General features: G+C 31.6%; 1 protein-coding gene across 2 annotated transcripts in view; it reads right to left on the bottom strand.

Moving 5' to 3' along the window:
- Window positions 1–14022: 14022 nt before the first annotated feature.
- gpc5c (glypican 5c) overlaps window positions 14023–16589 on the bottom strand; it is a 295133-nt gene continuing 292566 nt past the window's right edge. For both annotated transcript variants that reach the window (XM_005171430.6, XM_005171431.6), the window contains one exon: window positions 14023–15915. In XM_005171430.6, coding sequence (XP_005171487.3) covers window positions 15761–15915 — 155 coding nt within the window. In that variant the 3' untranslated portion in view covers window positions 14023–15760. The remainder of the gene's footprint in view (window positions 15916–16589) is intronic.

Here is a 16589-nt window from a genome sequence, read left to right as displayed (position 1 = left end):
AGTTCATCCCATTCACCTATAGCGGATGTTTTTGGACTGTGAGGAAAACAGAAGCACTTAAAAGAAACCCATGCCAACACAGGGAGAACATGCAAACTCCACATTGACCCTCTTGCTCTGAGGCGACAGTGCTAACCATTGAGCCACCCCAAGTCAAATTTTTGAGATGTTACTTTTGAGGGGAGAAAATCTGACCTTTGATATAATGAAGATTCAGGAAAAATCGAATTCTCTAAATTTACAAAGAATTATGTGGAAAATGTTTGAACTGAAAAAAATAATAGCAATGTTTAAATTCAGAATTAGCATCACAGCAAATTTCAGAATTGTGAAAAGCACTTACAATTACAAGTATATGACTAAATATATACACACAACTGTGTGATTCAAAGGCACTTGGGATTATGCGATTTTAATAATTTTATGAGGCAACCATACGTGATATAATCTGAATACGTAAAAATGACAGTGCATTTCTACAAAACTTCAATTATTCCGTATGGTTTTAGTTAAAAGTGTTTGATGATTGAGTCCAAAATATTGGGATATTTGTTCTAAAGTGTATATCTCTACAAAAAAAAAAAAAAAAAGCACAATCTGATTATTTAGTTGGTATTTCAAAAGTACTGTTCAGTTGTGATTCATGTTCAATATACTAAAAGCAGACGTCTGGGGTTTTCACCTACTGATGAGCAAACAGAAAGAAAAAGTGATTGACAGTCAAGACCTGAGAAAGAGATCCTGTAGGAACAGAAAGAAAGACAAGAATAGAGTGAATGTGAGACTGTGAGACTGACAGCTAAAAATGGAATGAGAAACAGACAGGAAAAAAAATCTAAGATAACCTGAGGAAGTCAAAGACAGTGAAAGTGTGTCTCTTGGTGACTGATAGTAACTCCTGTTTACTCTTTCTCTGTGAATGTGTGTGTCTCCGAAGTAACCACTTTTTATTCACAAGATGCTATAATGAGGAAAAATGTCATATAAGAAAATTATCTAAATTATAAAGTCTGGATTGAAAGGGGAAAAAAATCTAAACTACAAGATATGTACAAATCAAATTACAAAAAAACTTGCAATTAAAGATTCAAACTCAGTTTTGATATTGAACAATGTTTTGCAACGTTTTGTGATTTTGATAATTTCAAATATTCCATTTTATTCACAAGTTGATACTGGTTGAGTTCTAATTCATTTCTAATCTCAGTACTTAAATTATATTTAATGAATGATTAGCAAGCATTCTGTATATAAAATAAAACAAATACTATTATTGTTTGTATCATTTTAATAACAATATTTTTTTTATCATTTTAGAATTTAATAGCAAACATACATTCATTCCATTTCTTGTCGGCTTTAAATAGCGCTGAATGAGACACACTAATGTCATCGAGTGTGTTGGAGGATCCTGCTTTTCTTAAACAGTCCACCCTGGATATAAGGGTAACACTTTATAATAACTACACACTATAAATCATTTATTAAGCATTAGCAAATATTGAACTCATTATCCATTAAGCATTAACTCTACATTAATAAACGTAAGTAGTTTATAACTGCAGCTACAAATGCTGTATTCTTGACTTATAACCACATTTAAAATGTGCTTAATAATTGTATTTTCATACCTAGTAAATGATTAATTTTTCATTACTAAATTAAGTATCACATTATTTACAAACCAGTTGTATTTAAGAGTAGTTGAGGGTTTTTAGGATCATTCAGAATGAGTTAGTAAATGATTAATAAACTATTGAAATTAACGTTTATATGTCTTATTATTCAGGCATATAATAATGGTTACTATGTATGTTAATAAATGCTTTATTAACTCAACGTCACCTAGTTTTGTGACCTAATCTAAAGTGAGGACTATTTATGCTTTATACATCCTCGGCTGGGTCAGTTGGCATTTAGTTTGCATGTTCTCCTCGTGTTGGCACAGGTGTCCTCCTGGTGTTACCGTTTCCCCCACAGTATGCGCTTTAGGTGAATTGGGTAAGCTAAATTGTCCATAGTATATGAGTGTGCATTAATGTTTCCCAGAGATGGGTTGCAATCTATTTTTACAGTGCACAAATTATTTAAAATGTAGAATGTAACAATGATGAACAACTTTACCTCATAAATTACATGTTTATGTCTTCCTGTTTTGGGAAGTGAACATCTCATTGCATTATTTTACATCCCATTATACTTTTGTTTTGTTTACATCAATATTGTTTTGCCTACATATGAACAACCATAAAATTATTTAAAATGTAGGCTACAACTTAACAATAATGAACAACTTTACCTCATAAATAACATTTATATAGCCATTTTTTTTATTTAGCTTTCTATAGTATCCTACTCATTCATGTACTGTATGCTAACCAGTGTTGAGCTAATTTTGGCACCTGTAGCAGGGAACTCTGTGGTAAAACGGGTTGCAGGATCGGTTTCTTATATCCAGGGAGGACTGTTTAAGAAAGCAGGATCCTCCAACACACTCGATGACATTAGTGTGTCTCATTCAGCGCTATTTAAAGTCTGTGCTGCTGGCTGTGCAGTTGTGTCGACTCCAGGAGATCTGCTATATTAGCGTTAGCCGAGAGCGCGAGCCAGACAGACTGAGGAGCCGACAGCGAGAGACACACAAATAACTGCAGTCCAGTGACACGTTCAGTTTGAGGACAGAGAAGTCAAAAACTAAAACTCTCTTGTCCTATTGGGGATTACATTAAAAAAATAAAAATAAAAGTTCACAGAAAAACCAGACCTGCACTTGAGGGTCACCAGACTTAAGTGGAGTTTGTTAATAATGTAATAATACTGTATTGGAGTATCATTGATAAATTATTATTATTATTATTATTATTATTATTATTATTATTATTATTATTATTATTATTATTATTATTATTATTATTATTAACAAGCATCCATTATATTATATAATAATTATCATATGCAGTTCAACATTGTTATCAGTACTTTTTCAGACAATTGTTAACTATCAAACATTACAATAAATAAATATTATAATATTGTAATAATAATAATTATTATTATTATTGTTGTTGTTGTTATTTTATAACATTATCAAACATTTACAATAAGTAAATTATTAATATTAATATTATATCAGTCTTTTAATATTGAAGTTATTAATATTTATTTTTATTGGTAATTGTGAAATATTTATAAATAATTAAATTATGATTATAATTATTATTATATAAAAAACGTTATTATTATTAATATTATTTTATTGATAGTTTATTATTAATAGTACCAATATTTATTTTCTAATATAGTTAATTGTGAATCATTCATAACTAAATTTAGTTATTATTGTTTTTAAAATGATAATGATGGTGATGATGATGTTTATTTTGTTGTTATTATTGTTATTATTATTATTATTATTATTATTATTATTATTATTATTATTATTATTATATAAAACATCATCAAACATTTACAATAAGTAAATTATCATTATTAATATTGTATTACTATTTTAATATTATTAATACTAAAATGTATTTTCTAATATTGTCAATTGTGAAATATTTATAAATAAATAAAATTATTACTATTTAAAATAAAGATGATGATAAATAATAATAATAATAATAATAATAATAATAATAATAATAATAATAATAATAATAATAGTTCAATAAAATACAATCACTGAAAGAAAGAACTGTAATGAATGGAAACAAAACAGATCCTATAAAAAAGCCTAAAATGCCAAACAGCACCATATGTCTATTTTAAACATTAACTGAAAAGCAATAATACTGACAAATCTTTATTTTATGCTTAATTTATCCACAAAATAAAAATGTGTTTGTTTTTTGTTTTTAATGAAGAATTTAACTATATTAAATCACATATATGGAAACTGCATGAATTCTGTAAAGAGAATACTAAAGCTGAAAGCAAAGTTGAATTTCTTAAGACTCATTTGAAATACTGTACCAAAAATAATCACGTCCACATTATGTGGGCTCACATTTATGACTCATGAGCTTCAGTGCAGACCTCAACTGCAGAAAAATGCTTCAATCGCTTCTCAACACTACACTCCAAATAGATGGAAGGAAAAGTAGGACTCTTACATGGATTTTCCACATTCAAACTAAAAAATGGGCTCCATAAAAGCATCTCATTTTGCACAGACCCTCCAGATAGATGAGGACTAAAAGCTCTGCAGCAATTCATGAGTTTGTTCGGTAACTAAATGTGGTCAATTCAAAGACAGATAAGTGCTATAATATCCATCTGAAATGTACACGTGTGTGTTTGAGCTTATTGAAAGCCATCTAAATGTAGACATATGGTATTGACCACACAAATACAGAGGAGAACTGACATTTTGGAAAGGAATTTTAGAAGAAGACATTTGGTTTTCCCATTTCCCATTTATATTCAAGAGACTAGTTCAAATATCACCTTGTAGATTTTGACCATTGAACCAGTCTTGATTTTGAGTATGTGTGCAGCTGGTTTGGAGAAATTAGCAAAAAACTTGACAGAAAGCCATGTGGATTTGAAGAAATGCACCCAAATGTGAACATTCTTATCATTTACTCACCACTGAGTTGTGCTAAACCTGTTAAAATGAAAAAAAAAAAAAAAAAAAACAGCAACAACACTTTTAAAATAGTCTAAAGAACAACTCAATAGTTTTTAAAAGAAATTCAGTGCTAGATAATAGTCAGTAGGCTAAAACACCAAATAAACCATCTTCCATATTAGCTTAGCCACTAGCCTAGGACAAAATAATAATACATAATACTAGAAACAGAGAATGTGCTAAATCATGTTAAGCAATATGCTAGCAATGTGTTAAATCTTGCTGACACACATGATGTGTTAAATCATGGACAAACATGCTAAAAAGTTGCTGATTAATGGCAAACCAACATGCTGAATGTATTCCAGCAGTATGTTAGTAGTATTATGCTAACATGCTAGCTGGCAATCACATTAGAAATACTTTAGCAACATTTTAAAACATGATCATTATGTTACTCATGCTAAACAATGCCAAAAATGTGCTAGCAGGGTGGCATTTCCCAAACAATGACATAACTCATGGCTGACCTATCACAATGTATTGGTTGAGAAAAGAATAATGTAGTGACGAGTGTTTCCCAAAACCCTGTCACAGATCCATAGTTTGAACCACATTAGTCATAATGCAAAACGTCCATAATTATGTTCTAAATGGGGTGGAGTAACTACTTCTTTAGAGAAGAACCCCATAATTTCTTTGTGTAAGTTATATTGTTTTACACGCACACTCATACAAAAAAAAATCCAATATTAGTTTTGGGAAAAACATGCACTCGCTTTCTATATAAATTGAAATATATGTAAATAGCACATATAGGGCCTATATTTCCTTTACAAATAGTATTGAGAATATTACATATTTTATTCTAAAACATAAAATCACTTACAAAAGCTAACACATATTCTAATATCATATATAAATTGTAGAAATAAATAAATAAATAAATAAAGAGTTGATTTATTACAAAATAAAATGTAATATTTTTATTATTATTTATTGGGAAATTTAAAAAATCCTACTTTAATAATAATATTAATGATGATGATGATGATTATTTTTTATTATGTAGAATAATGTTTATTATTTTTTTTAAAGTCTACTTTTACAATTGACACATGTAAACCACAGCAGAAATGTTCTAACCAACAGGCCCATGTCATATACAGTACATATGTTTAATAAATAACCTACTTTTTAATTAAAAGCATTAATGTATGCTATGTTTTTGTTTTCACAAGCTTTGGAGAAGTAACATAAATTCCACTTTTTAAATAATAGGTCACCTATAGCTTTCGTCATGATCCACGGCTGTGTTAAAAAAATACATCAATGTTTTCAAAGTGCACTGCGAAGGGAGCGCAATTGTAAACATGAAGATAGATAAAACTGAACTGTAAAAATATTTTGAAAGCGAATTACACCTAAGAGAGATGACTTTAATGCTTTTTTTTCAATAATTATAATTACAAGTTTAAATGTTGGAACATTCTAAATGATTAGGGCATAAGGGGATAATTGGGAATAGAACACAGATAGGAACTATGTTTCTAACTGCAGCTCTTGGGGTGTAGTTGCAAGCATACAAGTTTGCGACCCAGTTTGCAAATATTTGTTGAAACGATGGATTTGGGAAACACCAACTCAACAAACTATGTTTGTAATGGCAGAACTTGCGACCTTAGATGGCTAACGAAGGTTTTCAGAAATGCACCCCAGGTTAGTAAAAAGCCAAAATGCTGGTAATATGCTTAAAACACTAGCAAAATTATAAACAATACAATATAATGCATAGTTGTTAAACTGTTAATTCATGCTACAATGCTAATTCTTTATTCATAGATTTAACCAAAGTGGTTTTGTTGATATTTTAAAAGTTTAAAAACAGTGGAGATTGAATATTCTGAAGTTTATTAGCCGTTTAACCAACTTTTTATATGCGCCATGGATATCTGTTTTTCAGTAGCTTCATTCGCTGAGCCGTACGTGTTCAACTGTACCAACCAAATCACGAACAAACAAATAAAACACAGCAAACAGACCATAATCGCGATTCACTTTACAGTCATACACAGAAACGACAGTTGTAGCACACTGACATAAAAACTGAAACTAACATAAAAACATTGCTTTCCAATTAGCATAACTCATTCAGGGTGTGAATTACACAGAAGACATTTAAATATGTACGTACAGTATGTGAGTGTGTATATTTGTTATTTTAAAACCATTTGTTCATTAAAGGAACAGTTCACATCAAAATATAGTTTTGTAATCATTGCCCCCTTCACTCAGCAAACCACAACCTCCCAAAATGGAGAAAAAGTTTGTGTTTTGAATGAAAATACATTTGTTTGAATATAGCATGATGTCCACATCCCTTCCAATTCAATCTTTATAGCCCTCCAAGCACAGCTAGACAACGTTTTGCCAAACTAAAAAGCTGATTAAATGTAATTCTAACATTTTTTGAGACACATTTGTAATATGTGAAATTTTAATAGTTATAAACAAGGGATAGATGATTAAATGAGTAACTGTGTAATAACAGCAACTAATTTTGGACAGCTGATTTGAATGTTATCACTTGAATGAATGGGCATTATCAGTGGTTATCAGCTGATAGATATGGGCCAGTAGGGGTCTTTTGAACCAACTATTAGGCTCAGAAGACTGTTATCATCCATTCACGTGGTTAATCAGCTATAGATCACATATGGCAAACAAGAAGTATTTTTTTAATTTATAAATTTCCCATTAATTGTGTTCTATTAACGTCTACCCCTGCCCTAACCCTAAACTCAACCGCCACAGTAATGTTAAAACAAATTTGGAGTCTTCTCTATGGCTGATTAACCATGTGGATGGATGATTACAGCCTTCTGAGCCTACTAGTAGGAAACAGAAGGCCCCTACTGGCCATTATCTGATAACCACTGATAATGCCCATTCAATTGAGTGATAACATTTGAAATGGGTGGTTGTCCACCATTTTAGCTGAACTGGTCACATAACTGCATCACAAGACTAAAAATGCATTGTTTTCGAGAGCCTCAATTTCTTAGTCCACAATGCAGTCCTAAAAAAGCATTTTCAATTTTATCCATGTTAGCATTTAAAAAAAAAACAGTTTGGGTCCCACGTTGCTTATACCTGTGAACTTACATGGTAACTAGGTGTGTAAGTAGTATGTAACTACAGTGTATGAACACACTGGTACATAGTATTTACTTGTGTAATACTGGTGTAACTACACATATGTAACAACCCACTAACTATGTGTAAGTTTAAATGTGAACAGGACATTGATATAACAAAACTAAGAAATTACACATCTGTAACAAGAATTATGTAAGTGCATTGTGTAACAATATATACTTGCAGTTGTTTTTCCACTTCCACACCTGTTTGTATACCATGTAGTTGCGAACATAGTTTGGCAGAACTAATACTGCATTAGAAGGTTTCACCTTGTGATACCAGTGTGCTTAAATGCCACATGACAGCCAATTTGAAAGTTAACACTCGATTAAATGGCCATTATCAGTGGTTATCAGCTGATAGATATGGGCCAGAGGCCTTCTGCGTCAACTGGTAGGCTCAGAAGGCTGTTATCATCCATCCACAAGGTTAATCAGCTAAATCACATATGGCAAACGAGAAGTATTTATATTATTTATAAATTTCCCATTAATTGTATTTTATAAACATCAACCCCTACCCCAACTGCCACAGTAATGTAAAAACAGATCTGGATCGGGAGTCTTCTCTTTTAGTATAGCTTGATTGAATGGGCGTTATCAGTGGTTTTCAGCTGATAGATATGGGACAGTATGGGGTTTTTTTGTGCCTCAGAAGGCTGTTTTCATCCATCCACATGGTTAATCTGCTATAGCTCACATATGGTGAATGAGAAGTATTTATATTATTTATAAATTTCCCTACCCCCACCCCAACCCTAAACCACAGTAATGTGAAAACAGATCTGGAGTCTTCTCTATTAGTATAGCTAATTAACCATGTGAATAGATGATAAAAGCCTTCTAAGACTACTAGTAGGCACATAAGGCCCCCTAAGTCCCATATCTATGAACTGATAACCACTTATAATGCCCATTCAATCGAGTAATAACATTAAAAGTAGGTGTTTTGGACCAAGCGCCTAAAAAAGTGGTAACTTAAAATAGTTAAGGTGATCTGGTTTTTATTTAAATATTATTTAACTTCACTGAACCAACCTATATACATTCATTAGTACCAGCAACATTCATTTTACAAGCTGTATGGCTCTTTAAAATACCCATTACAGGTTATCAACTATTAACAATGTCCTGATAGTAATTCGCACCCTGTGTACGCATCTGTGTTGTTGGTTGCTGAATTGTTGATTTGCAAGTGTTCAAGAATGTATGAAGATTCATGAACTTCCATTAAAAAAAAAAAAAACATTATAAAACCATCCATTTTGCAACGACAGAAATCAAATAGAGAAAATCATGTGCAATCAGAAACAGCGAAACAAATAATACAACACGGTTTACAGACTCTTTAGACCTTCTGTGTAAGAACTAGAGCAATGTTTTAATACTGACTTTTAAATGTTAACATACAATAGGAAATAGAAATGTTTTTTTTTTTTTTTACGTTGCTAAAGAAGCTATTGTAGAAAATATTTGGTATCTCTAACTCTTGCATTGCTTAGCTTTTAAGTTCATTATAAAAGAAAGGCATTCTGCATAACTGTGGAGCTTTTCACAGCCTTTTTTTTTCATTTTTACTTTTTTCATTATACATGACAAAACATTCACGCAAACTTGCATCACACTTTTGGCGGGAAAATACTTTTTAAAATCTGAATAAAGCAATTTTAGTGCAATTTTAAATATTAAATCCTATCAGATAATGAAACTGATATTGCAACACTTTTTATATCTCAACAAATCTTCATCATTAAGATATAGTTGAAGTCAAAATTTTTAGCCCTTTTTCATTTGAAAATATTACCCAAATTATGTTTAACAGAGCAATACATTTTTCACAGTATTTCCTAGAATATTTTTTCTTCTAGAGAAAGTCTTGTTTGTTTTATTTCGGCTAGAATAAAAGCTGTTTTTATTTTTTAAGCCATTTTAAGGTCAATATTATTAGCAACATGTTTATAGTTTGATTCTCTACAGAACAAACCATTGTTATACAATGATTTGTATACCCTAACTTAATTAATAAACCTAGTTCAGCCTTTAAATGTTACTTTAAGCTGAATACTAGTGTTTTAACACTAGAACTGCCATAGGGTCAATTTTACCCATCACTGCTATTGAAATGTACATAACAGACCTTCAATAAAACATTCAAGCCCCCCAGTCATTGACTTTTACTAAAATTGCCTTATTTACAATTTCAAGATATTAAAAATTGTTTAGATAAAAACAGATAAAAAGTGGGACACTTATACCTATACTGTAAGCGCCAGATTGGGTCAAATTTACCCACTGTAAAAATGCTTGTATTTATGTACTGCTTATGTTTGAAATTACTAACCAATGACTTTTACTTTTAATTTCATTCACTGAATTTGTGGTTTTAATAAACTAATAAATTCACAATGACTAAAAGAAGGCAATTTGTTGAGCTTTTAAAAACACAAAATGCAATGAATGATAGAGAGTCTGAAGAAATAAGTTATGCATCAGAGTATGATGCTCAAATTTAGCTATTTTAACCTACTCATAAAATACTCCTAAAATAATCTTTTTTTCCTTAAATAACAATTTCATGAGTCTCGACACTTTTTGTGGCCAAAAAAAAAAAAGGAAATGCTGTTTTGAAATATGAAATTATATATGTATATATATATATATATATATATATATATATATATATATATATATATATATATATATATATTTATTTTTTTTTTTTTTTTTTTTTTTTTTTTTTTTTTTTTTTTTTTTGCAATTTCTAAATACAATTTTGCTAGGTAAAATTAACCTGCACTGGCGATTTTAGGTATACAGCAACTTCCGGCAGTTCAAGTGTTAAAAATAGCAAAAAAATTGTGTACTGTCATCATGGCAAACATAAAAGAAATCAGGTATTAGAAATAAGTTGAAAAATGATCACCTTTAGAAATGTGTTGAAGAAAATTTATCTATGAAACAGAAGTTGGGGAAGAGTACACAGGGGGGCTAATAATTCTGACTTCAAATGTGTTTTCTTAGAAAGGCAATGCACTGTGATGGCAAATATGTACACTGTGAAACCCAATAGTCAACTTTATCAAATTAAATGAGTGTATTAACTCAAAATTTACAAAAAGTTCATAATGAAAAGAGTTTTGAACTCAGTGATGAAGGCTAATGAGTTAATTAAATACCTCATTACTTTAGCTTAAACGGAGCAAGTTCACAGCACTCATATAGATTAGTTTTTTTCAACTCAAATGGTTTGTAGCAATCGGTTTCCTCAAATGGTTTGAGTTGTCTTAACTTATTGGGTTTTACAGTACTCAGTTGGTTTGAGTTCTCTTCATTTATTGGGTTTTAATGCGCTCAAATTGCTTTGTTTACTCGAATGGATTAACTTCAAAGTGCGATTAGTTTTTGAATCTAAATTGTTTGTTGCAATCTGTTTCCTCAAATGGTTTGAGTTTCCTTAATTTTTGGGTTTTACAGTGTATATATAATAAAAAATACATTTTAAAGGGAAATTTTGAGCCCTTTAAATCCATGAAAGTCGTGCAAACAGGTAACAGCAAATCCCTTTAACATTTCCAATACTTTGTAAGAGTTATGTATTTATATTCATGAATTTGTGTAAGTTTCTTTTAGAGCTGATGAAATATATATTTGTTTATATATATATATATATATATATATATATATATATATATATATATATATATATATATAAAAGTGTGTGATACTTTAATTAAACATTCATTGTCCTATTGAACTCAGCGCCAGTTCAAACTATATACATACTACAATGTGCATATCATTCAAAGTTTCATTCAATAATGCTCCATCTATGTGTGTGGTAATGTAGTAAAGTCCCTTGCTGATTGTGCGGAGAGTTTCTGTTTTTATTTTTTTGTTGTGTGGTCATGTTTCCACAGATGCACACATTTCGTCATGCATTCCACTGTCCCAGTCGGTGATGATAACGGTTTCGTCCTGATATTTTAAGTCTGCGGAGAGTGTTAACACTCGTCTTGAACACTAGACAGCTCTGCCGGTCTCTGCGGGACTCTTCCACAGAAATGAGTCTGTCACATAAGGCTGGGAACATGTGGCTTTTTTTTTTAGGTATACAGTGTGGGGAACTGCTAGGAAACGCCAGGGTCATATATCACCACATAATCAAATGAACGAAATATGGCTTTATATTTTGCATTAAAACAAAATGCTTGATTTTTTTCTCCTTTTTTAATAAACAGTATTGTCATAATTAACTGCAGAAAATAAAGGTTTATTGTATTTACTGCTTTTATTTTGCATTCACATTTAATGTGATTGTTGTCAAAGCCCAACTATTTAAATAAAAAAAAAACTTTTTAACATCTAGAAATAATATAGAAATATAATAAAGACTGTCTTTTTTTCTTTCTGTTTGGTCTTTTTTTATCATTATTAATAAAACACTTTAATTCTAAGCCATTGATGACACTCGATTCATTCTTGAAGTGAAATTTTGCCTGTATTCGGGGTTAAATTATTTGTTTTGCATTGCTGCATTGGGCTTCCACTTTAACCTGTCCTCATAAATGCTGCATGTAAAATCGCCATCGGCATTTTTGAGTAAATGTTTCAGAATCCCATATAATAATAAATATTTAAACTTAAGCTGTGACTTGAAAATGTAACCATTTATGATATTTTGCACATTGAATGGCCAGTAATCTAAATATTATATATATATATATATATATATATATATATATATATATATATATATATATATATATATATATATATATATATATATATATATATATATACAGTTGAAGTCAGAATTATTAGCCCCCCTGAATTATTAGCGCCCCTGTTTATTTTTCCCCCCAATTTCTGTTCTGTTCTGGGAAGATTGTTTCAGCACATTTCTAAGCATAATAGTTTTAGAAACCTATTTCTAATAACTGATTTATTTTTTCTTTATCATGATGACAGTAAATAATATTTTACTAGATATTTTTCAAGACACTTCTATACAGCTTAAAGTGACATTAAAAGGCTTAACTAGGTTAATAAGGGTAACTAGGCAGGTTTGGGTAATTAGTCAAGTTATTGTATAGCGATGGTTTGTTCTGTAGACTATCGGGAAAAAATATAGCTTAAAGGGGCTAATAATTTTGTCCCAAAAATGGTTTTTAAAAAATTAATAACAGCTTTTATTCTAGCCAAAATAAAACAAATAAGACTTTCTCCAGAACAAAAAATATTATCAGACATGCTGTGAACATTTCATTGCTCTGTTAAAAATCATTTGGGAAATATTTAAAAAAGAAAATAAAAATCAAAAGGGTGCTAATAATTCTGACTTCAACTGTATATTAGGGATGCTCCGATCAGTATTTTTGCAGCAGATGTCGAGTTCTGATTCCTTGTCATGGTGATCGGCCATTAACAAGAACCAATTCTGATGCTTCAAGCTTTATATAACTTATTGCATAAAGCACATTTTCCCTTTAAGTATGATAAGGTGGAGATCTCTCTATAATAAGGATGTTGAATATATCCCTTGAACATGTCTCTTATAACTTTTTAGTATAATGGTTAAAGCAACTTAACAAAAAATAATAGATAAAGTAGAATTTTTGGAAACATTACAAATGTCGGAAGAAGAATTCAACATGTATCAGCGAAGAAAAAGTTTGGAGCGCATATTTGATGCATAGGTTAAAATGCACACCTATAAATCCATTAGTTCTTCTTTCCTAAAACAAAATAGGCCTGTAAACTGATGTTTATTACAACAAGTTATAGTATTAAATGTATGAAAGTAAAAAAAAAAAAAGGTTTACTATTTTTATTTACCTTATATATTTAGAGCCAGGTTATAGTGAAATTGCAATAGTTATATAAAAAATAAAAAATCTGTTCTAATATGTAAAAAGGCCTCATTAAAAGTGCATTTGCAAGGCCATTCAAATATTTTGCTCATCTCCAAATATTAATAGCAGCAGAATGATCGCAGCTCTGGACAGCTGCTATGTTGGGAGCGCAGAGATCGCTTATGCACTTGCAATCAGTTCATAAGATTGGTCAGATTGGCGAGTACTGAAAAAGTCATGAAATGTGATTATTGGCTGATACCGATCTCTAGCTGATCAATCGGAGCATTCCTAATATATATATTCCTAATATATATATATATATATATATATATATATATATATATATATATATATACAGAAACTTTTTAACATCTGGAAATAATATAGAAATATAATATAGACTCTTTTCTGTTTGCTCCCTTTTTAAAATATTTTTTAATAAAAAACCTAATTTTTTACTTATTAAAGGACACTTTATTCATTCTTGAAGTGAAATATTGCCTGTATTGGGATTAGATTCATTAATTTGCACTGAGCTTTCACTTCAACTTGTTCTCATGAATGCTGAATGTCCAATATTTGTATGTAAAAACCACCATGGACTCTTTGGGTAAATGATTCATTATCTCATATAATAATTATTATTTAAATATAAGCTGTGACTTGAAACATTTGATCATTAATGATATTTTGCTCATTGAATGGCCAGTAAACTAAATAAAATGTGAAAATAAAATGTCAAAACCCTGCAAATGATAAAAAGCCTCATTCACACTATGAGCGACTCACATCGGCAAATCGACAAGCGATCGTTCATTTGTGAGTGTGAGTGACCTCCGACAACTTCGGTCTATGTGAAGTACAGCCATCGATGCGCGACCAGGTGCGGGTGTCGAGTTACACGACAAAGTTGTGAATATTTCAATTATATGCAAATGAAGAGTGAATTTCCTGAGTAACAGCCAATAGGAGCACCGGTAAAGCATATGAGATCCTCTCTCAGCTCCTGCAGAGGCTGGCTGCATTCTCTCTGCTGTAGACCTAAGCCGCATTTCCACTGCACACGACATTTGGACACAACTGTTGGAAAACGCTCCCTTGTGGCTGTCACAAAGAATTTTCAATTTTGTCACGCACCATGGGAGAGAAGCTGATTCTCGTGGTGTTCGGAATAAAGGAGTGCAAAAGCAAGAGCCTTTATCCTTCATGCATTCACCAGGGTGGAATGAATGAATACTAAAACTCAGAGCGCTAATTTTGGAGGGAATGTAAAGACAACATTAAAAAATAATAGTTTTTATTACTCATTTATGAGAAGACTATGCTTTTTTCTGATAAAAAATACAAAAAATGTAAAAAAAAATTGTATTTCTCATCGCGCACAGACCTGCTTGGACAACACTGGAATACATCACATCTGGTCGGCCAGTCGCTAATGGTCTAGTTGCAGGAGTTCAGGTATGTCAACGTATCCGCAGCTCAAATCAGATCTGAATTTTCCACATACGGAGATGATGGTAACCCCTCGCAGCTCCTGGACTACTCTCCATTGGAAATGAATGACTTCCGGTGTGTCTCTCAGCGTGTGCAGTGGAAAGGGGGCTCTACACAGACATGCAGCAGGTCGCCACACAGGCAGCTACAAAGTCGCCGCTAGTGCGAATGAGGCATCATGCAGCATTCATTTCTCACTAGTACATTACAAATCATGATCTTTAATGCAATCATTTTCTGAGCAAACTAATTTATAAAAAAATTACGATTTGAAACATTAAAGTCGACACTAGGCTTGCGTTTAAAACTTTCTATGCAAATGCATATTCAATTTATACTTTCTATCAACACAATATTGGAAACTAATTTGATGTGGATATTAAACTGGAACTTCTACGACTCTTACATATTTCAAACAATAAGTACCTGCATATTACTGCAATAGAGAGGCATTTTTACTGTTTATGTTTGAGGGAAAATGCTTGTCAGGATGTTACTGTGATTTAAATCAGACTGTTAATGACCAACTGCAAGTTTGCATTCTTTTTGTGTGTGTGTGTGTGTTTTGGGGGGATAAGACCCTGACATTTCTTTAATGATGTTCTCCCACGTGTATGTGTGTGTTTATATGTGGCCTTTCAGATGAAGGGCCACTGCAGCCCCAGACAGAGGATGATGATGATGAAGCCGGCCGTAGAAAGAGAAGCATCGGATGATGGTTTATTTCTGGGGATGGGTACTTCATTGAAAGAGACCTTCCCTGTTGTTTTGGATAAGTCCTCTTCTTTGGGAGCTGGAAGAGAAGAAGAGAAAAAAGAGGATCACTCAAGAGCAACATTACGGATGCATGTCTGACGTTGTTAAGGCAACAGTCTCTAATCAGGAAGTGAAATAGACAGTCAATCAGATATTAAAAAAAGTAAACTGAGTCTGTTTACTGTGCGTGTTTGTGAACTGGTTTGGGTGGTATATGAGGACTTGCTACGCTGCTGTGCAGTTCATCCAAGACTAAAGCCCTATCTTAAGGAATGGGGAATACTGAAATCTTGAAAACTGCTTGCTGAACTCACAGTTTAATGACATATTTCAAATCAGCAAGGCAATCTGAAGTGACCTGTCCCATGATTGTTGTTGCTTAAGCACTAATTACATTTAAAATACGTAGTTTCCAAATTGCTCTATTATGCACAAAGATTGGCATGACACCAATCTCCTTTTCGGTTGTCTCAATGGTAACAATAGGATGTGGTTATAAACACTAGAATAACAGAGACAAAAACCTGAGCAAAGACTGGAGGATGGCACAGAAAGGACACAATACATGTAACATTCGGCGATTTTGCTGTGATGTTTTTTTTTTTCTCCTGTCAAAATCGATGCAGATATGCAGTAGTTGCAAAATGGTCCAGCTTGCCATAACGAACAAATGTATTAAATAGAATATGTGAAGACTATAGACTGATGACT

Source organism: Danio rerio, chromosome 2 (assembly GCF_049306965.1).
Source record: "Danio rerio strain Tuebingen ecotype United States chromosome 2, GRCz12tu, whole genome shotgun sequence".
NCBI lineage: Eukaryota > Metazoa > Chordata > Actinopteri > Cypriniformes > Danionidae > Danio > Danio rerio.
The sequence above is the reverse complement of the archived record's forward strand: the minus strand, read 5'-3'. Positions and strand labels throughout refer to the sequence as shown.